General features: G+C 44.4%; 1 protein-coding gene across 1 annotated transcript; it reads right to left on the reverse strand.

Moving 5' to 3' along the window:
* Positions 1-7290: 7290 nt before the first annotated feature.
* On the reverse strand, positions 7291-26000 carry LOC311110050 (RING finger protein 150-like). Its single transcript, XM_084188597.1, has 7 exons — positions 25307-26000; positions 15305-15555; positions 13788-13859; positions 13246-13328; positions 12855-12951; positions 12497-12722; positions 7291-8625 (listed from the first exon to the last, which is right to left on the reverse strand). Exons 1-7 carry the CDS (start codon positions 25758-25760, stop codon positions 8507-8509), a joined length of 1302 nt encoding a protein of 433 aa, XP_084044723.1. The 5' UTR covers positions 25761-26000; the 3' UTR covers positions 7291-8506.
* Between the last annotated feature and the right edge of the window lie 382 nt (positions 26001-26382).

Below are 26382 nucleotides of genomic sequence, written 5' to 3' on the forward strand. Positions count from 1 at the left end.
TCGACTGAATTGTGATCCGCCTTTTCGTTCCTATGTGAGTTCCTATATTTCTACTGTACATTAATTTTCCTTGCGCTCAATGAAATGTTATATTAAAGTATGAATGTTATATTACATCATGGTTTGACCAATTAAGGCTGTTATTATCTAATGTTAAATTGTATCACGCTAGTTCAAAAATACATATTTTTTGTATTTATATTTTATTCTAATCACTTCAGTCACCTGCCACGATGACCCATGAATGTTCTTAAAATTAACAGGGCTTTACCAAAGAAGCCTTTGCAATGTTTCTTTCTGTATGAAAATTGTATGCACTCACTAAATGTAAGTCGCTCTGGATAAGAGCGTCTGCTAAATGACTAAAATGTAAAAAATTTAATGTAACGTAAACTACGGCGAGTTGGTACACAATGCCCCAGCAGATGGCAGTAAACCATTCTTTTCATCACATACTCGAGGTCTTGGTGGTTTCAATCAGTGTAGGCTGGTGGGAGGAGCTATAGGAGGACGGGCTCATTGTAATGGCTGGAATGAAATGAAACGGTATCAAACACATCACACATATGGAAACCACGTTTGACTCCGTTCCTCTATTCCATTCCAGCAATTACAATGAGCCCATCCTCCTATAGCTCTTCCCACCAGCCTCCACTGATGTCAATGTTTTACGCCAGTAGTTCTCTGTACGCCCCCAACCACATTTTGTGCCTAGATATTATCTGATGGGGGGACAGACAAACATTGATGGCTGATGGTGGAACAGTATCTGCTAAAGAAACATACAGGGGAATGTGTGATGGAGGCGCTAACCTCTGTTCTGCAGCCAGGAATGAGTGAAAGTTTCACTGTATCCAGGACAACATAGGCTAACTGCAGTGGTCAAAAAACAAGATCCCACCATTATAACACAATGGGTCAGCAAGGCCATTGGAACTTAAGTCTACACCTTGTCTGCAGAACACAGGCCTAACACACCTTCGCATCAAAGGAAATAGGCTACAGTAGTTGGCTACTACATGTCTGTAAATGTATACTAGCCAAAAATATAGATGCAACATGCAACAAATTCAAAGATTTTACTGAGTTACAGTTCATATAAGGAAATCAGTCAATTAAAATAAATAAATTAGGCCCTAATCTATGGATTCACATAACTGGGAATGCAGATATGCATCTGTTGGTCACAGATAGCTTTTTAAAAAGGTAGGGGCGTGGATCAGAAAACCAGTCAGTATCTGGTGTGACCAACATTTGCCTAATGCATGACACATCTCCTTGGCATAGAGTTGATCAGGCTGTTGATTGTGGCCTGTGGAATGTTGCCCCACTCCTCTTCAATGGCTGTGCAAAGTTGCTGGATATTGGAGGGAACTGGAACGCGCTGTCGTACACGTCGATCCAGAGCATCCCAAACATGCTCAATGGGTAACATCGTCCGCAGCACAAGGTGCACCTGTGTAATGATCATGCTGTTTATTCAATAAAATGAGCTTTTTGTGCGTTTGGAACATTTATGGGATCTTTTATTTCAGCTCATGAAACATGGGACCAACACTTTACATGTTGGGTTTATAGTTTTGTTCAGTGTAATCGCTTACACATGTATGAGCTTTAGCAGTGTTCCCATGTAAGCTAAGTAGTTCTAAAACGTCATTCTCTCTCATTCTTCCATTAGAAGTATCCCTCTCCTCCCATGAGTGCCCTCAAATTTCCCAGCTGGTATTCCTTTCCCGAGAGCCATTCTTATGTAACTAACTGTATTTGGTGGCTCCAAATTACAATAATATGTGAGTGGGAGCGACCTGCTAAGTCATCCCCAGTGAAACTGAACCAGGTGGCCTGTGGATCCGCCAGCCATTGTAATAAAACCCTGGTGTCTGGGTAATGATGATGATGTTCTGTGACAGCTGTGTTGTGCTCACAGGGGATGACTCGATGGCGATACACCCTGGTTGCATCACAACCAGCTGTTTCGGGTGAGGTGGGCGACAGACAGAGGGAGAGAGGTGTACATACAGCAGACATTACATATTGTGACATTGTGCAGACAGTTGAATGAGTACTCATAGGCCTCTATACTCTACGGCTTCAATGACATCCATATTACTGTTGATTTGTTTGTTGAATGTAGGCCTATATGGACTCATATCTTGGGTTGGACTGATAATGAAATGAACCAGCTGCTATGAGTAGTTATCTTTCCTATATCCACACTAGTACTCAGGATGTATTTGGAATGCATTCTAGATACACTACATGGACAAAAGTACCTGGACACCTGCCCGTCGAACATCTCATTCTAAAATCATGGGCATTAATATGGAGTTGGTCCCCCCTTTGCTGCTATAACAGACTTGCTTCCATTCAGCCAAAAGAGCATTAGTGAGGTCGGGCATTGATGTTGGGCGATTAGGCCTGGCTCGCAGTCAGCGTTCCAATTCATCCCAAAGGTGTTTGATAGGGTTGAGGTCAGAGCTCTGTGCAGGCCAGTCAAGTTCTTCCACACCGATATCGACAAACCTCGCTTTGTGCACAGGGGCATTGTCATGCTGAAACAGGAAAGGGCCTTCCCCAAACTGTTGCCACAAAGTTGGAAACACAGAATTGTCTAGAATGTCATTGTATGCTGTAGCGTTAAGATTTCCCTTCACTGGAACTAAAGGGCCTAGCCGGAACCATGAAAAACAGCCCCAGACCATTATTCCTCCTCCACCAAACTTTACAGTTGGCACTATACATCGGGGCAAGTAGCGTTCTCCTGGCATCCGCCAAACCCAGATTTGTCCGTCAGACTGCCAGATGGTGAAGCATAATTCATCACTCCAGAGAACGCGTTTCCACTCCTCCAGAGTCCAATGGCGGCAAGCTTTACACCACTCCAGCCGACGCTTAGCATTGCGATCTTAGGCTTGTGTGCGGCTGCTCGGCCATGGAAACCCATTTCATGAAGCTCCCGATGAACAGTTCTTGTGCTGACGTTGCGTCCAGAGGCAGTTTGGAACTCGGTAGTGAGTGTTGCAACCGAGGACAGGCGATTTTAACGTGCTGCACGCTTCAGCACTCGGCGGTCCCGGGCCACTTCGCAGCTGAGCCGTTGTTGCTCCTAGACGTATCCACTCCACAATAACAGCACTTACAGTTGACGGGGGCAGCTCTACCAGGGCAGAAATTTTACGAACTGACTTGTTGGAAAGCTGGTATCCTATGACGGTGCCACATTGGAACATAGGATGGTAATTTACATATTTTATATATTGGCCAATGAATCATGTCAGAATAAATCATTTCAATAGCATTGGCTCACCCTGATGGTATCAGAGAGGGTTAACATAAACATTAATGACAATAATGAAATAGAAACCAGACAGCTTCACCGCAGTTGGAAAAAACTTGCAATAAAATGTATTGTACCTCACAATCATTGACTCACACACGTGCAACATTGTACCATAGAACTGTACTGTATATCATTAACACTACCAAAAATATTTACATATTCCTCTATATAACAAAATAGCAATACATTTTTGTAACAATCCCCAAACCCACAGCTGGTATACAGGTCTAAATAAAATAACCCAGACTAACAAACAGCACATATAGTGACAATTAAGTAATGTACCATTTCCAATACTGTAGCCCTCTTTCTTAAAAACATGGTCATGTCAACTGTCAACCGCATTCAAGGTCAACCGTATTCAAAAGACCCTTTGTGTCATTTCAATGTAGTATACAGAACTCTCCTTCAAGTGATAAAGTGCATTCTAGGTAGGGTGGGTTAACAACCAGTTAAAGAAAGACAATAAGAAAGAGAACTAAAAGCAAAATGGAAATGATGAGGAGTTTCTATTATGTAATTTGATGTATACCTGAAATAATTATACCATCATTGGAGTAAACAAGAATCTACTATAACATTATAATATGTGCATTCATTACTTTATACTTGGGAGAACATCCCGGTTTCTATAAGTGTCCATTACGAACTAATATAACGGATATTCATTTGAATTCTCTGTTCAAATCAAGGCCAGTGCTTCTTCATGGTCATTAAAGAGAATAAGTGGATGTAAGAGTTTGCTGTGAATGGAGAGAATATGAGAGAATGACCTATTAGGAAATGAAGTCAATTAAACACCACCACCCCTTACATGAAACAGGAAGCAATTAAAGGCTTTTAAATGTTCTGGCTTCACACAAGTGAAGATGTCAGACACGCATACACACACACACTACAATCAGGATCTATCAAAACCCTCCTCTGGTACAAAAAGGCAAACGCTCCCCAAGCTTAATTGCTTCGTCTTATCTTGTCCCCCTGTGCAATACAAACAAATGGGCAGATGGAAACTGTGTGGTGTGTGGTGTGTTGTGTGTGTGTGTGTGTGTGTGTGTGTCCCAAGAGGGAACTCAATGCTGTTAGGTGTTTCTAGGGCCCTCAGCCCATAGTAACATCTGTAGAGCTGTGTGTGGAGAGGCTAGATGAGACTACCATATTTGAATGGATCTCTAGTATTCTGGCCTGGGATGTCATGAGTTATGGTGGTGCACTTAACACTTCCACGACTCCATCCCCATTCTCACCCCTTCTCCCATACTGTGCTGCTCCCATCACTGATTTAAAAGCACTGGATTGGTGTAAACATTGGCTGGAGGGCATTTCCACCATTATAAAATCCATTACGTGACGTGTGCACACTTGTGGAGAATCGGAACGCAAAAAGTAACCATAACTGGGAAGAATATGCTTTTAACTGAGCCCTGTTCAATGCATGACCCAACCACTCTTCAGTCTTCATTCAATCGATTGATCAAATATACATTTATAACGCTTATATAATACTAATCACACAAATGTAGTGTATTTCACAAACTGCTACTGCAAAACAAAGCCACACATAATGAGTCTGACACAGTAGGAGGGCAGATGTACCTAATACATAAGCTTTGGAGATTTCAACATTCTCCCATAGATTATGTAATCCTTCTCTGATTGACAAGGACAGGGGGGATTATGGGTAATATGAGCTTCTTACATAACTGGGAGTTGATTGGTTGGCGACCTAAAGGGACCAATGATTAAATGAACGAACACATAGTAAGGAAGAGAAACCCAGTATCAAATTGTAGATAGTCAATGAAAACAGTGATCTTGTGCTTTTTCATGCAGATTTTAGCCTGAAAATCTAATCTAAATGGCATATTAAAGCAATTTAAGATGATCAGCTGTTGGGGAGAAAGTACACATTTGTAAATAAATCAATGTGTTGAAAACCTTGAGGGGACTCCAAAGGAAAGAGGAATCAAACTCTAATAAAAAATGGCCTTTGATACAATTACAGTGCAGCAATCAAAATCAAGGGAGGAAGGACATAAACCATGAGTTAATAAATCAAATTCAAAATGCATCAGCATTACCAGTGAGCTCTTGAAACCAGGCAACTATTCGCTCTACTCCATTTCTCCTGGACTGTAAACATTTCCCACATTTTCTTTTTCTTACAAAAAATAAACGTATTTTCATATTAAAATAAATGCCGTTCAGACGACTTTCGTTTCCCTACACGGATGTACAAAAAAACGGCCATTTTGAAATTCATCATAGGAAGAAAAAAAAAGTTTTATCCTCAGAAGAAATGACTAAGAGGTACAAACTATCTGCAACAGGGTTTAGTCAACTCTTTCATAATGAATTCACAGTCAACCAAAGCCATAACCAATGCATGGTATTCCTTTGCCAGGAGCTATTGCTCTACATGGACCGGTTGCCTCCCACAATGTACTAATGTTCCAGCATACCAGGGCTGTTGCCCTAGGTCTGGGATTTCCGAGACTAAGGTCTATCTAATACACCGACTTCAGATATACACTACCGTTCAAAAGTTTGGTGTCACTTAGAAATGTCCTTGTTTTCGAAAGAAAAGCAATATTTTTGTCCATTAAAATAACATCAAATTGATCAGAAATACAGTGTAGACATTGTTAATGTTGTAAATGGCTATTGTAGCTGGAAACGGCTGATTTTTTATGGAATATCTACACAGGCGTACAGAGGCCCATTATCAGCAACCATCAGTCCTGTGTTCCAATGGCACGTTGTGTTTGCAAATCCAAGTTTATAATTTTAAAAGGCTAATTGATCATTAGAAAACCCTTTTGCAATTATGTTAGCACAGCTGAAAACTGTTGTGCTGATTAAAGAAGCAATAAAACTGGCCTTCTTGAGACTAGTTGAGTATCTGGAGCATCAGCAATTGTGGGTTCGATTACTGGCTCAAAACGGCCAAAAACAAATAACTTTCTTCTGAAACTCGTCAGTCTATTCTTGTTCTGAGAAATGAAGGCTATTCCATGCGAGAAATTGCCAAGAAACTGAAGATCTCGGACAACGCTGTGTATTACTCCCTTCACAGAACAGCGCAAACTGGCTCTAACCAGAATAGAAAGAGGAGTGGGAGGCCCCGGTGCACAACTGAGCAAGAGGACAAATACCTTAGAGTGTCTAGTTTGTCATATCTCAGACTGCCCATCTTAATCTTTTCTTTTGGCCAGTCTGAGATATGGCTTTTTCTTTGCAACTCTGCCTAGAAGGTCAGCATCCCGGAGTCGCCTCTTCACTGTTGACGTTGAGACTGGTGCTTTGCGGGTACTATTTAATGAAGCTGCCAGTTGAGGACCTGTGAGGCATCTGTTTCTCAAACTAGACACTAATGTATTTGTCCTCTTGCTCAGTTGTGCACTGGGGCCTCCCACTCCTCTTTCTATTCTGGTTAGAGCCAGTTTGCGCTGTTCTGTGAAGGGATTATTACACAGCGTTGTACGAGATCTTCAGTTTCTTGGCAATTTCTCATATGGAATAGCCTTCATTTCTCAGAACAAGAATAGACTGACGAGTTTCAGAAGAAAGTTCTTTGTTTATGGCCATTTTGATCCCGTAATCGAACCCACAATTGCTGATGCTCCAGATACTCAACTAGTCTCAAGAAGGCCAGTTTTATTGCTTCTTTAAATCAGCACAACAGTTTTCAGCTGTGCTAACATAATTGCAAAAGGGTTTTCTAATGATCAGTTAGCATTTTAAAATTATAAACTTGGATTTGCAAACACAACGTGCCATTGGAACACAGGACTGATGGCTGCTGATAATGGGCCTCTGTACGCCTATGTAGATATTCCATAAAAAATCAGCTGTTTCCAGCTACAATAGCCATTTACAACATTAACAATGTCTACACTGTATTTCGGATCAATTTGATGTTATTTTAATGGACAAAAAAATTGCTTTTCTTTCGAAAACAAGGACAGACATTTCTAAGTGACCCCAAATGTTTAAACGGTAGTGTAGTAAAATGTAATTTACTTTTAAATCGACAGACAACTTCGATGTGCTTTTCACTACCCAACCAATGGGTGAAATCAACACACCCACAATGCCATCTCGCATTGTCTTCTAGAAACAGAAGCAACATCAATACAAAAAACTAAACTGCAAGAGCTTGGCACAGCACTGCAGACACACATTATGTTAGGTAACAGACGATTTCACCACATGCTATTGGGTGGCTCGACTGGGAGATGACATGACATTAAAATTGAATTAAATTCCCATCAGCCACTACAATAGCCTCCTGTGTTGAGTTACTGGTGGTGCTAATAAAGCGATGAAACAGGACAGTAGCTGACTGGCTGACATCATCACTACAAATCTCCATTACTGTGGGCTGTGACTGTCGACTGGTGGGGTAAAACAAACTCTTGGTTGTTTATATGTCTCCACAACACATGGTGTACAGTACTTCAGAAGTGGAAAAAACTATAGTCCCTAAATTAAGGATAAGGATGCAATTTAACAATCTGATATTTAGAAATGCTTGACAATATGTGCATAATGTAAATGCTACAATACCAACAATGTTGAATGTTATTGAAATTATTTCAAGCAGAGATGGTGAAAAAACATCTGCTTCAAGTTTACCACAAGTAAATGCTGGTCACTCAAAACACGCACTAACTGTTTTTGACACTCAAAGCCCATGCTGCAGGAGGCTTATATTGACCATATATAGATAGATAGATATTCCTATAACTAGATGTAAAGATTTCCGTGTTTCATTCTGGAATACGTTGGCAGTGATGATCTCGTAGAAAGAAATCAAAATGTCACAGAGTCAATAAAGTGATGGTGACATGGAGACAACTAACAGAGGTGCCCCCAGTCCAGAGGCTAATAACAAGAGCTGTGATTGGCTGCCTGGTTTCCATGGCTACTGAACGTGACTGTAGTCAGAAAAGTGAGGCAGGACAGGAGGAACCATAGTTGGGAGTAGATGAGGCAGTGGGGACAGATAGGTGTGTTGCACTGCTATGGGTTCTATTGCTTGGTTGTCTCTTATTTATTTGGAGCCACTACCTCCCATCAGGGGGACAGGCGCTGCACCTTCGGTCTCGTTTCTCATCTCCATGGCAACCCTGTGAGCTTCCTTCCTGCTTGGCTCTGATTGGCTCAGGACTTGGCCTCGTCACGGTCGTGCCCGAGGGAGAGCTCCATGTCGGACAGACCCACCTCCACAGCCAGGATGAGGGAGGTGTCCGAGTCGCTGCTCAGTGGGGGCTGGTGCTCACCTGCAGGGAGAGAGAGACCGGTCAGCACAGACACAACATGGTGGTCACCTTTAAAGAGACAGAGATACAGGTAAACCTGAATGGACCCAAAATGGCAATTAATTTGCAGCAGCAGAGACAAGATGAGGCTACTGATGAGGGCTTATCGCAGGGAACCTGACAAGAGATGTAAACTGCTCTGTAAGTGCTGTGATGTCCACTTGACCAAAGACACACTGCACTACACAGGGTCTTAGGCAATAGCAGCACTACACAGGGTCTTAGGAGATAGTTGTTGTCATGCGGTGTTGCTACCATGCTGTATTGTCGTGTTGCTGCCATGCTATGTTGTTGTCTTAGGTCTCTCTTTATGTAGTGTTGTGGTGTCTCTTGTCATGATGTGTGTTTTGTCCTATATTTATATTTTAATCCCAGCCCTCGTCCCCGCAGGAGGCCTTTCGCCTTTTGGTAGGCCGTCATTGTAAATAAGAATTTGTTCTTAACTGACTTGCCTGGTTAAATAAAGGCTAAATAAAAATAAATAGCAGTACTACACAGTCAGATGAATAGAAAACAACTAGAGAAGTACATGGGACCATCAATCTACTTCCAGCGACTAGTAGTCCCACTCCCACTCTGACACAACATGGAAACAACTCACAGATGCTCTCTATGGACTAACACCACTCCTGTCCCACTTTACAGCAGCAAATCAAGCCTTGCTGTAGCACGGTCCAAAGTGAAGGATAACCGTAATAAGTTAACAGACAGCGGTCGTTGTTCACGCTGGCGGGCATAGCGTGCACAGCGATCTGTCACTGCAACACGGCAATTCAGCAGAACACTGATAGATCAGCTCGTTCATCTCGGGGCGGTTGTCTGGCGGCGCCGTTAGCTAGTTAGCGCCACGACAAACAAACAACAGAACTCCCATTAACTCTGAGCTAATTGATGCAGGAAGAACACAGACTGTGTGACGGGCTGATAATGAGTCTCGCTTGACAACCAACACAACAGAACTAAACAGTGTGTGTGTGTGTGTGTGTGTGTGTGTGTGTGTGTGTTAATTACACATCATCCATTTCCAAATGCACTGGCAGAAGCTATTTGAATTATTTAGTAAAAGTGGAACTAATTTTACAACCATACAAGTTGTAAGCAGGCACCAAACATGAGCTGCATCCTCAAGGAGGTAAAGACAAGGCCAACATAATACTAATATATAACGGTTAAATCCTGTCTGTCCATGGCTCCATTTTGTCATGGTTCCATTAAGGCTTGGAGGGGGAGAGAGGGCAGGGAGTCTGGGAGCGTGTCCTGAAACAGAGAGAGACTGGTGAGGAACAGAGAGAGACTGGTGAGGAACAAAGAGAGACTGGTGAGAGGAGGAGAGGTTAAGGCTTGTGTTAGACAAGAGCTACTGACACTCTCCTAAGGTAGAGAGAGAGAGGGAGAGAGAGAGACAAGAGAGAGCGACAAGAAAGAAAGGGAGACTGATAAAGAGAGAAACTGACAGTCTGAATGTTATTGGGAGAGAGAGGAAGAAGCAGAAGGGAGGAGAGAGAGGCAGGGAGGGGAAGAAAGTGTCTCTCTGAGTGTGTGCCCGCCCCTGTAACCATGACAACCCCTCCAGATGGCCAGGGTTGATGTGTGTCCAGTGGGGGTCAGCTATCACCGGGAGGAGCCAGAACCCTGTCTCAGCACTGCAGACTGGCTCTAGCTCTGGCAGACAGGCGAACACAGACACACATCTCATCATCTATTCTCCACAGACACACACACCTCATCATAATCCTCTTAAAAGCCAGGAGCCTCTGTTAGCAACGCTACCTAACTATAATAACATCACTAGGGAGATCATACTATTATATCAGGTAGGAAAGACCAGGAGCACTTGGTATGACTCAGCTACTTGGAGGCTTTATTGTCCTGTATGACTCAACATGAACAGATCTGCTGGTTGTCACTACAAAGCAGGTTCAAGGAGTTAACCAGCTAACTGCCTGAATATTCTAAAATATTTTTTTGTTTGTTTATAAAGATAAGCTTGAAATGGGCATGGTCTAATTGATTCAACAACTAGAAACACATATCTAAAACGTAGCTTTCTTAATGAACCAGAAAATAAAAACTGTTATTTCTGGTTATTTATCAAAGTTAGCTGGCTAACTCGTCCTACTTTGTAGTATACCCCTCAGACATGCTACGTTACTCTTCGAGGGGAGTGCTGATCTAGGATCAGTTTTGCAGTTTAGATCATAGTAAATCCAATGATATGTACTGCCCTCCTATTCTGAGACACTGTGAATATGGGCCCTGCGCTTTTTTTCCCCAAATGTCATTCCCCTCAGTGCACGCCAAGTTCATTTTACTGCCTATACTGCAGTAAGCTATCGTGCTGGTGACAGCCAGGCTACAATAAGGCTAATGTGGCGCCTTACGACAAATAGGCCTTGAGTGGCAGTACTGCCATGCCATTCCATAAGCAATGACTCAGCCAGATTGGGCTCTGCGTTTTGCGCAACCCACAAATCATTCCCCCTGACAACGCATATCCATTCAGGGGCTTACAATAAACAGCAGGTGGGGAATTTTGAATACGCACCGGGATGGAACCGAGAAAGCTAATATTTAACACAAGGTAGGTGTGACAGAAATGCCAAGGCTCAAAAAGGGGACAAGCTGTTCACAGTTGAAAGACATACAGGCGTGTAAACTCAGTGTAAAAAGGGTTCAACTACCTTGAAGGTAGAACATTGACTGGCATTCATGGGTGCGCAAGAAGTCAGCTTGTGTTATGGGAATGAGGTTTCTAATGTTTTGAATGGGCTTAGCAACTTGACGCTGTCCAAAGTGTTTAACAGGTCTTTAAGGTACAGTAGAGGCCTCTGGAAGCTAATAAGACGCTGTCACAAAGGCAGCATTAACTTCTTCCATTGGCACGAGAGGCGAGCGTTTTGGTCGGCAGCCGTGCCAACTGCAGGTGGAATTTCAGCACGGTGGGCAGGACCGGAAGTGGGCCGTGCCAGCGTCAACACACTCCTGCGCCACTCTCCGGGCCGACACACACACGCACACACACACACACAGCCTAACAAGTGCCATATGCTAACCAGCTGTTCGCAAACAAGCTAACTCAAAAAACACAATGTGCCTATCAACGGCTCAGTGCTGTACTGCCTTTATGCTAGGAACTTGCTAATAGCAAGCACGGCAACCTTAAAACATACTCCGATGCTACGTATGTAAACCATGCCAATGCATTTGGGTTAGCTTTTGACTTTGAAAAGAAAGGAGCACTATTCCTTCTCTCCTGCTCTGGCCAGGGACTGGATTCAGGGAACAGTAAAGCAGGTGGCTGATGGCCTAGTTTCGGCCCTGGGCTAGCTAAGCCACGCCAGTACAGGGCTGCATTTGAAATGGTACCCTATTCCCTATATAGTGCACTACTTTTGACCAGAGCCCTATGACCCCTGGCCAGAAATAGTGCGCTATATAGGGAATACGGTGCCATTTCAACACACGTGTGAAGAACCAGGACAGTGTGCTCTGTTAGAGAGAGCAACTACTCTCTGTTCTGGTGGAGACAGAGGGGACACTGTGGTCTATTTCAGAATACAGTGCTCCTTTTACATCCCACCATAGCACAACTCTGAACATGACAGGTATGGGGGAGTGTTCTGGTGTGAGTTCACTGGTCTGTGTTGAGGAAGTACAGGTTAGTTGAAGAAGTTCTGTTAGTGCTGGGATGGAACCAAAGCATAGGCGTGAGTGTGTGTGAGAGTGTGTTACATGTATATGCGTATATCTGTGTGTGTGTGTATGCGCATATGTTTGAATGCATTTGTGTGTGTGTGTGCGCGCAGGTGCATAGGTGTGTGTCTATACTCACTGCTGGCGATGTGTCGGCTGTCCCCGGCCTGTGGTAGTGTCTCGTGGGCGTCGTGGTAGACCTGTGGCAGCCCTATCGTCCTTTCCATGTCCATGGGGTCCAGCACCACCGAGCTCTCCTCCCCGTTCACCGTGATGTCACTGGCCCCTGTGATGGGGTTGGTGGGCGGGCCTCCCACTGACATCTCATAGTCTGGCGGAATGTCATCCCCACAGTCAAAGTTGGGCTGGGGGAAATCAATCAATCAAATATAAATAAAAACCTCACTTTCCAAAAATAGAATCTCTCCAGGACCAGTGTTGGGAATGAAAGAGAGACGGATAGATTTTGAAACTGGAAAGAAATAAAGACTCCTTACAGGTATCCCCAGTGCTTTGAGGATGTTCATTTTACACATGGGACAGGTCCGGTGGTCCAGAAGCCAGGGGTCCACACAGCTTTTATGGAAGACGTGCCTGAGGACAGAGTCACACACACGAATACGCACACACAGAAACACACACACACACACACATATATCAAATCAACCAGCCTTGATGATGTGATCCATAGTCACAGTCTCCTTGGTAACATAGCATCACTCATCATCTTCTCCTTATCCTCTCAGTTACAGAACAGTATATTATTGTAGCATATTAAATGACTGCCAATCATTCCCAATAGACCTACTGCAACACATGATCTATAGGAGACAATGATAGTAATGTGTGTCAATGTGTCTGCTCTCTCTATAGGAGAGGCTGTCGTACCTGCATGGCAATATCCTTACAACATCATTCGCTTTATAGCCCTCGATGCACACAGCACAGTTGTCAAAGTCAGACTCCGTTTCCTAGAACACCAAACACACAGGAGACATTTGGTTGGTTGTCTAGCCTCATTTTCATTTCCTGGAAGGTGAATAAAGTGGAGCGGATCAAAAGCCATGCAGCGTGTATAATGAATTACAATTAAAACACACACACGCCAAAACACACACACACAAAATTAAAATGAGTCAGTCATTATCATTGGGCTGATGGAAGTTCATTATCAAATGCTGTGGTTAGCAGGAGCGTGGGGAAACGGTTCCCTTCGGTTTAAAACCCTACAATCAAGGTCATATCTACTTAAATAGTTTGTTTTGGTAACACTTTACATGCGTGGGGTCTAAACATAAGGTATTCACACCCCCTTTATGAAACCAGTCATGAAACTTTTAGGAGTTTGGCAGGTATCATTCATAACAACCTTCGTAACACATTTATCCAACATCATAGAAGGGGTTAGTAAAGTATGCAGCCAGGTCTACCTTGTCTCCTTTCCTGATGGTTCGTACTTGGAGCTTACTGATGGCCTTCTTGGCTGCGTCTCCGAGACGTCTCTGCTCATAGAAGATCAAAGAACAACAAAGAAGGTGGGGGAAAGATAAGCAACTGAACCTGGCAACCCAAAAGAGAGAAAAGAATGTCTGGAATTGTTGAGAGATAGAGAGCTAAAGGCATGACGGAGAGAGAGAGAGATTGAGTGGATGATAGATAGATACTAAGAGACACTGAGAGAAGGGTAGGCTGCTAACCCTCGCTATCTAGGTTTACTCTCACAGTGGAAAATAACCGCATTAGATCAGGCCACTGCCCACAGCTGCTCTCAATCAATCTTCAAGGAAAGTCGTTGTGACATCAACAGAGAACAGATTTGTGGTTTCAGGCCTGGCGAGTTCTTGGAGTGAACCACAATTCAACTCCAGCAGGTACAAAAAAGCAAAAAAATGATCACCATGGCGCCCATTCCCCTTGACAACCCATGTGGTCATCTATAACGGTTGTGTCAACATCGTCCAGGGAGACGGTGCACTATTAGAAAAAAGGGTCCCAAAAGGGTTCTTCGGCTGTCCCCAAAGGAAAACCCTTTTTGGTTCCAGGTAGAACCTTTTTGGTTCCAGGTAGGACCCTTTTTGGTTCCAGGTAGGACCCTTTTTGGTTCCAGGTAGAACCCTTTTTGGTTCCAGGTAGAACCCTTTTTGGTTCCAAGTAGGACCCTTTTTGGTTCCAAGTAGGACCCTTTTTGGTTCCAAGTAGGACCCTTTTTGGTTCCAGGTAGAACCCTTTTTTCCTTTTTACCCCCTTTTTCTCCCCAATTTCGTAATATCCAATTGGTAGTTACAGTCTTGTCCCATCGCTGCAACTCCCGTACGGACACGGGAATGGCGAAGGTCGAGAGTCATGCATCCTCCGAAACACAACCCAACCGAGCCGCATTGCTTCTTGACACAGTGCCCGCTTAACCCGGAAGCCAGCCGCACCAATGTGCCGGAGGAAACACCGTACACCTGGCGACCGAGTTAGCGTGCACTGCGCCCGGCCCGCCACAGGAGTCGCTAGTGCGCGATGGGACAAGAACATCCCTGCCGGCCAAACCCTCCCCTACCCTGGACGCCGCTGGGCCAATTGTGCGCCACCACATGGGTCTCCCGGTTGCATTGTGTGTGCATTGACTACACTGTCTAAGTGGCAGACCCGGCTCGGTTGACGGTCCAACAGGTTTCCGCTAGCTAACCCAGCTGTCGGGCTATTTTTAATTTTGGCCTTCATTTCTGGAAGGAACAACCAGGGAAAGGTTTAGAGAAGATGAATCAGATGATTCACCTCAGGGAAAGCAGATGCTCTACATATAGACATAGAAAAAGTATGTTCATACTGTGGTCAAACTGCTAGTTTACGCTGTCATTACAGTCATATCGTAACTGGTAGCGGTCGCGAGCGTTGTGTGTGTGTGTGTGTGTGTGTACAAATGTGTACATTCATGCGTCTGTACAGTGAACCATACCTGGTTGCGGTCGCGAGCATTGGCATATCTGAACCGCTGTATATAGTAGAAGATGAGCCATGCCAGGGAGATAATCATCAGGACGATGAAGGAGATGGAGACGAACACCACCGACGTTCTGCTCACGTACTTCTGAAGGTTCCTCGTTCCTATGGTGATGTGCATGGTCACCGTGACGTTGCGTTGTAGTAGAGCGGCGATCTCCCGACCTTTGGGTTCCGGAATCATGATCGCCACGATATCCCCCGTACCTGTTGGAATTTCCAGGTGAACCAAAAGGAGAGGAGTCGTTGGTAAAGTCAATCAAATATCTATCCGGTTTATTACAAGTTGCAAAAGGGCGATATCTCTAGGACAGAGCAGAGAAAATGTCTAACTGGCCTCTTGGAGACAGGCACTTATATTCTAAATCACACAGCACCAAATGTTGTGTGAACACCAGGTGGGTAGAAAGTCAAGACAAACAGCCTGGGACTTTGTCAGCTGCTACAGATTACACGGTGTCCACAAAATGTATACAACCAACTATTGTAAATATGTTGTAGCTCATTGGAAATAAACTTAATAAAGGATTTGTTGCAACAACCTACACTTCAATATTCATGTGCCAATTTTTTTTTTTTTTTTGGTATGGGACAGAGATCTGCAACCGCATATGGCTCTTTAATTGCTCCTTTGTGGCTTCATTTGATCCTATTCATTTGTATGGTATTTGAAACCCCTCTGTGGAGGTATCAGACCCCTATTGTGTATCAGGGTTGAGCTGAACTATAAATAACCTGTATTCACAGAACACTGTCTGTAGAACACAGTGAGTAATTAGCATTAGGCTAGCCTACTGGGAATTAATTCAGGCAGAGACAGGACGCAGCGCTAACAAAACAAACCCCTGACTCTCCATGTTTGGGTCAGAGCCCTGGGGTCCTGTTCAGAAGGGAGAAACGTTACAGATCTAGAACAAATCTGTGCCTGTCACCGAGTAAGGAATTATATCAGCTCTATTCACTAGCTGACATTTCTATCAGCAACGTTTTGAACATTTCACGTCACTGGTGTCACAATACCAGACCGCACTGATAACACAGTCCAATTGACAATTAGGTCAGGCCCAGCTGCCACTAAAAAGGTTTGATCGGTAACTCAAACACCATTTAGGGTCAAGCAAAGTACACCCCCCCCCCCCCCACCCCCACCCCACCCCACCCCGGCACTCTACAAGGGAACATAATTTCATAGCAAAGCCATTAGTTCACACCACCAGACAGTCAACAGAGCGGAAAACCAAGGATCTTTCAACACTTTCACAACTGAGTTGAAGGTTGTTGAGTTGGATGTTATCAATGTCATGAACAACAGAGGTGTCACTTTAACACTTTGTGTCTTAACACTATGTCCCCTTCAGTTAACCCCTTTCAGAGTTGAAACCAACAAGTCCAGACAGGGCCTCCCACCAGAGATTGCCCTCATCCTCACCTCTCAGCTAGCCCCTCTCCCTCTGGCCTTTGACCAGACACCTCACACAATCACCAACCGTCACACCAAAAGTTACTTCAGCTTCGATATACCCTTTCTCCACACATAAAATAATAATTACAGTGATAGAATATCCTTCAAGTAGGCTAAGTCCTAAGTCAACACACTAAATAACACAATCGATTCCCCTCAAGATTTCAAAATGGCCGCCATTCACGTTCATAAGAAGCAGGCCAAAAAGCTTCAGCGAGGCAAGACTCGGAGTGACTTAACGTGCAGCTATGTACTGCCTGCCTGTCTATCGAACACGGACACACTTTAACCACTGCGTGAAGCATTGGGAAGTGAGGTGAGAGAGTGGTAGACAGGCTATACTTCCTATCAGATGTGTCTGAGTGCTTTAAAAACCCTGACAAGAGATTGCACTCCATGGACACTCCATCTGCAGCCACACATTGAGGTGGGATGATGTTTGTGTGAAGGGCATTAGTGACTCAATAGCCTTTGGAACTCGGTGACATCATTTCCTATAGGACTCTGCGGCCTTGTTACCGTGGCGTCTGTGTGGAGCCACAGGAACACAGAAGCCCCAGGGTGCTTCACTTCTTCACTCCATCTATCAGTCATTTCTAAAAGGAGAGGCTCATTCACTCTGCCACCACCGCCGCCCGGGCAGCCCGCCAGCCACAGGGCATTGTGGGATACCCTCGGCACCCGACGGAGGTCTGAGAGTGGACAAGGCCATTATATCACCATACCCTGGGGATGGATAGAGAGAGAAAGAAAGAAAAAGAGAAAAAGAGAGAGAGAGAGAAAGAAGGAGCGCTGGCGCCTAGCAGGTGGCGACACCATATTATCACTGCAGAATAGACAAAAACAGGTTGGAAAAAGCTGACTGAAGAAAGAAAAGTAGCTGCAAAACTTTTAACCCAAGAAAGACACAGCAAGCAGCAAGGCATCCAAAAATGGATGACTCAGTCAACCCACTCACTAATGAATCCCGGTTTAGAAAAGAACATTGGACTTTAATCCAGAGACTAAAATATATTCACTAACAAATGCGGACTTAAAACCGCCAAAAGATTGGATACGACATAGTCGGCGCATCCATAAGGCTAGGAGAAGCTAAGCTTCCTCTAAAGTAAATTTAATGAAATTGCCAAAATTATATAGCCTAATTAGCTTACTCCTGTCTATACAGAAATACATAAAATCATTCAAAATAAGCTACTATACCAGAAACTATGATTTGGCCACAGAGGATCATTAGCTTTTTAAAATATATATAAACTGTGGATTGTTTTAAACCGCATTGCCTACAGTCAGAAGGGCCCGCAATTTGGGCAGCGCGCCTGGCAATACCACATAGATGATTGTTGAGTTGCGAATGTCAGTGAAAAGTAGAAGCCCAGCCAGGCATATTGCAATATTTCAAAATACAATTGAAGGAAAACATAGTTTGGAAAGCAAATGGCTATTGCTGTAAAGAGAAGACAATGAAAATACTAATCTGTCTTTTAGTTATCAAAATACTCAATTTAATTGAGTGAACAGTATAGCCTATCTTATTGGTATCAGCGGAGAGCATCGGCCATATTCCCGGTGAGTGTGCATATTCACTCTATCGTGGTTGGGTCAGTGCCACTTGAAAGTTTGTGTTTGGACAATAATTTCCTCCTCCAGGTTAGATGGACGTCATGTATGCGTCTCTCCTTCTCATAGGCCGATTAGATGGATCAGACAACATTGTTTTTATTGATCGGTTTGTCAGTGTCAGCAGAGTAGGCAGAGTAGGCTACCCTGCTAATGTCTCCAGTCATATAAAGTGTAGTAGAATTGCATGAAATGTGTTCATAAAAGGCCAACATTTTCCCATGCAAAGAAGAAACATATCTGATATAGCCTATAGCCAAGATCTACTCTAAAGCCCACGCTATACACGCTCAACAGTGATTGAGTTATATTATTAGCCTAAATTATGACTATCCAATCTAATATAATATAATACGCCATTTAGCAGACGCTTTTATCCAAAGCGACTTACAGTCATGTGTGCATACATTTTTACGTATGGGTGGTCCCGGGGATCGAACCCACTACCCTGGCGTTACAAGCGCCATGCTCTACCAATTGAGGTACAGAGGACCATCACATTAGGAATAGTAGGCTATCTTACATTAGTATGCAAATATGATGATGCACGGAATGCTTTATAAAGGTGCATTTTTATGGTGAAAATTTGCTTCCCCAAACTTGAAACTCACATGCTGCCTATGGGATACGGCATGCACGGTATGCTAATTTTCCTTGGCAGAGTTGCATGACTCACATCTGTACGGGTCTAGCTAACAGTGGAAATAGGTAAAAATAGAGTGGGTGAAAAAGGGTGGTCAGAGGAGAGAGAAGAGATGGAGAGAGAGAATAAAACTCTGTTTCTCTGTTCTCTCGGTCGGTCGCCATGGCGCCCAGGTTCATGATGCGGTCCTGAAAATGTATAAACCTAGAGGGGTGTGTGTGTGTGTGTGTGTGTGTGTGTGTGTGACGCAGGGACTGATCCCCCATGAACACCACACATTTCATATGGGAAAGGCGCAATGCATTATTATGCTCAGAAATCTCCATATGTAACGAGCTGGTCGTTTTTTGGCTTCAGATTTGCCAAATTGTTTCCCAAAAAACAAAACGACTAGACTAAATCTAATTTGGGGGGTTAAACAGCATTCTAATGAAATAAGCGCATCAGGACCGAAGAGCTCTGGAGCCAGTGTCCTGGCATAGACGGGGCCTAAATCACATTGTGATGTAACAATGAACAATGGGTAGTAGGCTGGAGGTTACTGTGTTATCCTGCATATAGGGTTTACATACAGCAAGGCACAATGCATTAGGTCCAAGGACTTGACATATAGGCCTATATGCAAGCACTCACACACACACACACACACACACACACACACACACACACACACACACACACACACAGTTGGCTGAATTAGCAACGACCAGAGCAGCAGCACCATGGTTTGTTTATACATAACTTAACGGTAGCCACTTCAGAGTGTGTTTGTGTCAGAGCTCCTAATGCAATCACCGTCTCAATCACCGGCAGAAAAACAAGGCTGTGTGTGCACGGTAAACGGATCTCACGGCTGCTAATACTATTCCGTTAACGCTGAGCCCTACACACTGTCAAACACTACACAGCTTCAAAAAAAAACATAATGGGCTTGCTAACCTAAAGACTTTTCACCCCAGATACCCTTCAACTGATATGCATGAAAAGCTGTCTGGACATGAGGGCACAATCCAACATGGATGCCGAAAGTTTAGTAGCAACACATGGCCTCAAGGAGTGGATTAACTTCTTCACCTCTATGAGCCTTGAGAACGATATGATGACCAAGGTAAGGGAACACATTGACAAAGTTCTGCGGTCTGCAGAAAGTTGCTTTTGCACACTGGCCATGCTTCAGCTGTTAAGTATGAGATCTTAAGTAGGTAGTGCAGAGTAGACTCAAGGTTTTAGCCATCTTGACCATCTGGGTGGGCTTTGGGATTACATAGACTGGTCCCTGATCTGTTTGTGCTGTCTTGCCAACTCCTATGGTCATCGTCACGTCAATAACCATAAGAGTTGGCAAGACAGTACAAACAGATCTGGGACCAGGCTAGAAATTACAACCCAGATGAAGGAGACCAGAATACAGACACAAAGATATTCCACAAGGGGCAAGATGACATACACATTTTTTCACCACTGTCTGCAACTAGTAGGCGATTCCATTTCATTTAGAGAGCGAGAGAGAGAGAGAGAGAGAGAGAGAGAAACGATAGAACCAAAATAGCTGCTTCTAAAAATCAAAGCAGTGTGTTATATCAACCGATGGCCTGACAAGAGGCTGAACTGGACCACAATCTCTCCTCTTTGAGGACACCCTTTAGCAAGGATGGTGCATAATAAGGCAGGATGGAGCATAATAAACCAGGATGGTGCATAATAAACCAGGATGGTGCATAATAAGGCAAGCCAGGGGGAATAGAGAGTGAGTGAGCAGTTTATTTTTGGAGGAAGGCGCTAACCTGTTTAGTGCTGCTGAGGATTAGCTTTTGCTAGCAGCCTTGAGGGCAGCAGAACCTGTTGTGTAGTGGATAATAGTATCTGGTTAGCTGGAATTAAACAGGCAAATGCTTGTTCAATATCAACGGTGTTAGCCTATCCAGTGAACATTTGCATAAAAATATCAAATAATGAATACATGTAGCAACCAACATTTGCATAGCCAAGATGGCCGACAAAACTGCCTAAAAAAACAAGGCCAGGAAAGAAAAACTGAAAAGATCTGACAGAGGGAGGGAGCCACGTCATATAGTAATCTAGTGATTAATTCCAGCTCTCAGAAAATGTCCTCCACATGTTCATTGCTCTCCCTCGATATTAAAGCCAGACTGCAAATGTCAAGTCTTTCATAAAGATCAGCCCTGATAGGATTCATATGTGTTCTGTCCACACAGAGGTCTGAGTGTTCTCATACAAAAAGGCCTTGTATGCTTTCTTTGTCACAGGTGGGGCCAACCAAATTAAGATGAGAGAGAGAGAGAGAGAGAGAGAGAGAGAGAGAGAACGAGAGACAGATTCTTGGCTCTCGAGTACCCTGGCCGATACAGTCCACTTCTGTTGGCTCACCGAGAGGAGGACTGTTCTTTCTCTTGCTTTCTTTTTGTCCCCCTTTCCCTCATCGTTGCACTCTTTCGTCGGTGTCCATCTCTCAATCTCGTTTTCTCTTCTCCCTCGCTTCTTTCTCTCTCTCCCACAGTCTTGCTCTCTCCCTCCCTCCGTCTCTCTCGCCCTCCGTCTCTCCCTCCCTCCCTCCGTCTCTCTCTCCCTCCCTCCCTCCGTCTCTCTCCCTCCGTCTCTCTCTCCCTCCCTCCCTCCGTCTCTCTCTCCCCCCTCCATCTCCATCTCTCCCTCCCTCCCTCCCTCCGTCTCTCTCTCTCCCTCCGTCTCTCTCTCCCTCCCTCCCTCCGTCTCTCTCTCCCCCCTCCATCTCCAGCTCTCCCTCCCTCCATCTCTCCCTCCATCTCTCCCTCCCTCCCTCCATCTCTCTCTCTCCCTCCCTCCCTCCATCTCTCTCTCTCCCTCCATCTCTCCCTCCATCTCTCTCTCTCCCTCCCTCCATCTCTCCCTCCATCTCTCTCTCTCCCTCCCTCCATCTCTCTCTCTCCCTCCCTCCATCTCTCCCTCTCCCTCCATCTCTCTCTCTCCCTCCCTCCATCTCTCCCTCCATCTCTCTCTCTCTCTCCCTCCCTCCCTCCGTCTCGGTCTCTCTCTCAGTCTGTTCGTCTCAGGGCTGGGAGAATGAGTCGTAGCAGCCCCAGAAATAGCAGTCTCCTCTTTTCCGTAGGGACCGCCGGCCTGCTGTACCCTCTCAGTAGGTGTCCTCATGCTTCCCAGACTAAATAATTCGGAAGAGTTAGTGCATATATTATGACAACTTTTTGTGACGTTTTTGTTCACTTTGGACTTTGGTAAGGGTTTTCTCGGCTGTTCAGGCACACAAAAAATTTTCTCGAGGCAAGCCGAAGTCAGTACGCGAAGTCTACGCCCCTTCATCGGTGATTGGTCATTAGTAGGGATTCTTCAATAAAGTCTTTGTCGTCATTCAACGAGAGACGACTCATTGTCATAAAATAAAAAAAGAGACAAATACTTCACCAAACATCTTAGTTAGATGTAAAATTCAGAGACTAAGATCTCCTCAGCAAAAACTTCAAAATTAATGGCAGATTTCTTGAATTAGCTTAGATTAATTCTGACTATTTTGAGGAAGTGTATACTGGCTCTGGCGTCTCAAAATGGACAAGCAGTACTATTGCCGCTTTTCTCGTTTTTCAAGCGAGGGTCTTTTAAGAGAGTTTGCAAGCACACTTGTTTGGTTCGCCTAGCCAAACTGAAGAATGCTGATGCCTTAACAGACACATCTCCTGGGCCTGTGGCAGCCAAGCAGGGAGGGCCCCAATGGGGTTCTCAGCGAGCTCGCCAGAGGTGGCCACACACCCCCCTCCTCCCTCCCCGGCTGGCCCCGTGTGTCTGAGGCGTCTGGTAGGGCCTTCCGTCGTCTCTCCTCACTTCCCCATTAGCAGCCAGCATGCTGGCACTCCACTGTCTTCCCTGTGGACGCAGATAGATTCCAAGCCCTGTACTGTCAGAGACTGCCAGTGAATGTGAACAAAGGGGTTTATATGAATGGAATTACCTGTTGTGGTCCACATGGAGTAATCCTCAGTTAAAGAGGCCAAAACGTCAACAATGGTAACCATTCCATTGACGCCAACCCTCATGGCAACCCTATCACCTGCACAGCTTGGATGCCCATACAGACACACACCACTCTGTATTGGTTGGAGGAGGTGTGTCAGTGCTGTTGCAGCAGGCTAATGCAGTTTGGCAGTGTGCTAACAGGGTGATAGGTTATGCACTGCCTGTCAGCCTATTGTGAAGGAGGGTGCTACATTTTACAGCACATCGTCAAACCAGTCGCACAGTCATGTGGTGTTAAGACACAGACATGGTTAGTTTCATTTCAATCCATTAATATGATTTGTCCCAGTAAACCGAGAGCTACGGTATGGACAAAGGAGCATAGTCGAGCTCAAAACGCAGGCGGGCAACCGCGCAGAAACACACACACACACAAGTCGGAGTCATATATTAAGACTTGACTGCGTGTGAAAATATAAGGAATGTGGAGAGAAAGTATGGATCATGGATCATCAGGGATGGAGAGGAGAGGAGGTGGGTATTTTGTGTAAGACTCATAAGATGGCCTAACCCTAGGTTTCTCCTAAGACCTTTTCCTTTGCAGCGATGGTGCAAGTTTAGTGGCCAGAGCCCACCACCATCACTACCACCAAACGGTCACTTGCAGAGGTAGGGGGGCCTACCCGGCTTACATATGAAAGAGAGTGGTCTACAGTGGAAACTTGGCAGCCAGTTACCACCAGTTTTGTCTATTAAAGCCTTCTCTGTTAGCTCCAGTATTGGATCCGGGCCAGACGGAAACACCTCTGACTGAGGGATAACATACCCAACTGATTAAAATGCCCATTGGATGTGCTTGGGGGAAAACGGCTGCCTCAGATATTCCCATGGACTGACTCTCCTAGCTGGCTCGTCTTAAACATGTCCACCCAACACTAAGCTGTGATAGTTAAATTAAAAGCACGCCATGAAATCAGATGTCTAAGAAAAGTTGTCATATTAACCGCCGCTTTCTGTAGATGTTCAAGCCAAGGCTAAACAGAGATTACTCAATTAGTACGTTTGAATTAGTCTGTCTGTCTGTCGACCCCATTAACACACTAAGTGTATTTACGGTATTTCAGTGTCACCATTGAATTGGATAGGTTTTATGAAAACAAACAAACACTCTTCCACATGCACACACACTAAGTTGACAGGAGCTGTACAAATATGGATTGTCATTTGGATCTCTTGCAAAGCAGGACTCAGCTTTACAACCCAAATATGGAAATCATTTTGGGAGGAAATCTCAACTGTGCTAAATCCTTCTTCCATGAATATTGATGTCCACCTAAAACTAAAATCCTCCTACTTCCTGTCCCCTCTGCTCCTCTTTGTCCTTGATTCTTTCCTGCATGGCTCAGGGGGAGAGCAGGAGATCGACAGGCTCTAAATTCCCCCCCAAAAAAAATATGTCTCTTCATCTTCCTCAGTTCCCTTCATCTGCACTGATTGGAACATACTTGACAAGTGAAAACAATATGGTGGAAGCTCACCATTAGGCTGGCTTTCACCTGGTCAGTTATCAGTGCTGAAGAAGGAGATGGAGCGAGGTGAGGTCAGACTTTGAGACGGTTAAGAATGAGCCGGAGAGAGAAATTACACGAGAACTAACTTACACAACAGCCTCAGCCTGGGTCTGAGCCAGTACCATGCCAAATGGTGACTCAACCTTTGGCCCAGTTCATAATCAGCAAGAATTAGATATGGATTACAATTAGATATAGGCTAAAATGTATAGGGAATGTGTAGGACATGACAGCCTGACTGATGATATATCCCAATGCAGTCAGGGAAACATGCATCAACAGTTTATACGAGCTGGGTGGAGTCAACTCCCAGTGTCATGGTGAGTTCATGCATGGGCTATGCATCATAGTATCACCATATATATTTTACACAAGGGGCCCATTCCATTAAAAAGTAGGCCTGCATTCCAAAATCAAGTTTTGTGGAGAAAAGTTGTTCATTGATAATTATCACACAGCTAGGAGGAATGAGGAGTGATGCAGGTTTACAACTGAAAGTTTTGAGCTTGTAGCCTACTGACATGAATGCCTGGCCAGTATCCAACAGCCTAAAACAATGTGTGCCATTGCCATAACAACATGATAAGAGAGCAGAGCACTCTTAGCACAGTGATATTGTACAGTGTATCTCATACAAGAGATACAGTGCATCACAGCTTGATGAGTATGATGCATTGCTCCCCTGAAAGTGTAGTTTACCTTGATGGGGCATTGTTATGGTATCGTTGACATTAGTGGAGCCCACGTTATAAATGATGACTGCTGAAGCGTTGAGTGCAGCGACGTTGCGAATTTTATCTCTGAATGTACAATTCCCTGCAGCTATTAACGCCACCCAAGCATTGTTTTGATAAGGCAGGGGATACTTAGCGTTTGGGTCGCAAGCTTGTCTTTCTTGCAAGAGCAAAGGCATCAACACTTGCCCTCTTGCTTCTTTCTTGGGGGAGTGCTCGCCATATCTTCCACACTCAGTCTTCTCTGTTTTGATTTCTGAAGTCACGGGATCCAGATAAGTAATGTTGACAAACGCGGTGTACCATTCTTCTTTCTCCGCCACCGTAAAGTCCAGGCACAGCAAATGCACGAAGCAAAAGGATAGCAGCCATGTTGAGAGAGCTAGACTGCGGCAGGCTTGGATTAGGGACATTGCCATGTTCAGTCCGAGGATATACCGAGTGTTCCCCTCTCCACCAAGCCTAAAAGCTGCCTCTCGCTAGTAGCTTCCCCCTCTTTCCAAGCTCGACGACTACAATTTCGGACTACCCTGAAGTTGAAATACTTGAAAAGTGACTCAGCAAACCAACTGGTTAAATGTTGTTACTGGTTGTTGACAGACATCTTTTTAAACAGTTGGTTGTAACCGTGCTTCTCCACCCTACCTTCACTACTGCTACCTAAGCGACTGGCCTGCAATGTTGTTGTCCGTCAGCTGTGCGCGCTGGACAAGCTTTCTAAACATGTGACCTGGGCGGGGCTCACGAAGAGAGTCGAAGATAGTCGAACCTGTCCCCCATAATAAAGGCTAGTGTTCACCTATACAGGGATCGGCAACACGCGTCCCGCAGGCCAAAACCGGACCGTGAATTATTTTTTTTCGCCCACAAAAGTTGTTAGTAAAAAAAACACATATACATATATATATATATATATATATATATATATATATATATATATATATATATATATATATATATATATACACACTTTTTTTGTGGGAGATTTTAGCTATGGGTAAAAAAAAGACTAAAATCATCAGGAATTCAGCAAAGATTTAG

This window comes from Coregonus lavaretus, assembly GCF_964263955.1.
Source record: "Coregonus lavaretus genome assembly, contig: SUPER_35_unloc_1, whole genome shotgun sequence".
NCBI lineage: Eukaryota > Metazoa > Chordata > Actinopteri > Salmoniformes > Salmonidae > Coregonus > Coregonus lavaretus.

Coding starts and splice junctions, on each gene's coding strand:
- LOC311110050 (XM_084188597.1), bottom strand. CDS start 25,760: ATGGCAATGTCCCTAATCCAAGCCTGCCGCAGTCTAGCTCTCTCAACA. Junction 12,952..13,245: donor GTAAGGATATTGCCATGCAG/GTACGACAGCCT, acceptor CTCTGTCCTCAG/GCACGTCTTCCATAAAAGCT. Junction 8,626..12,496: donor CAGCCGACACATCGCCAGCA/GTGAGTATAGAC, acceptor CTCTCCCTGCAG/GTGAGCACCAGCCCCCACTG.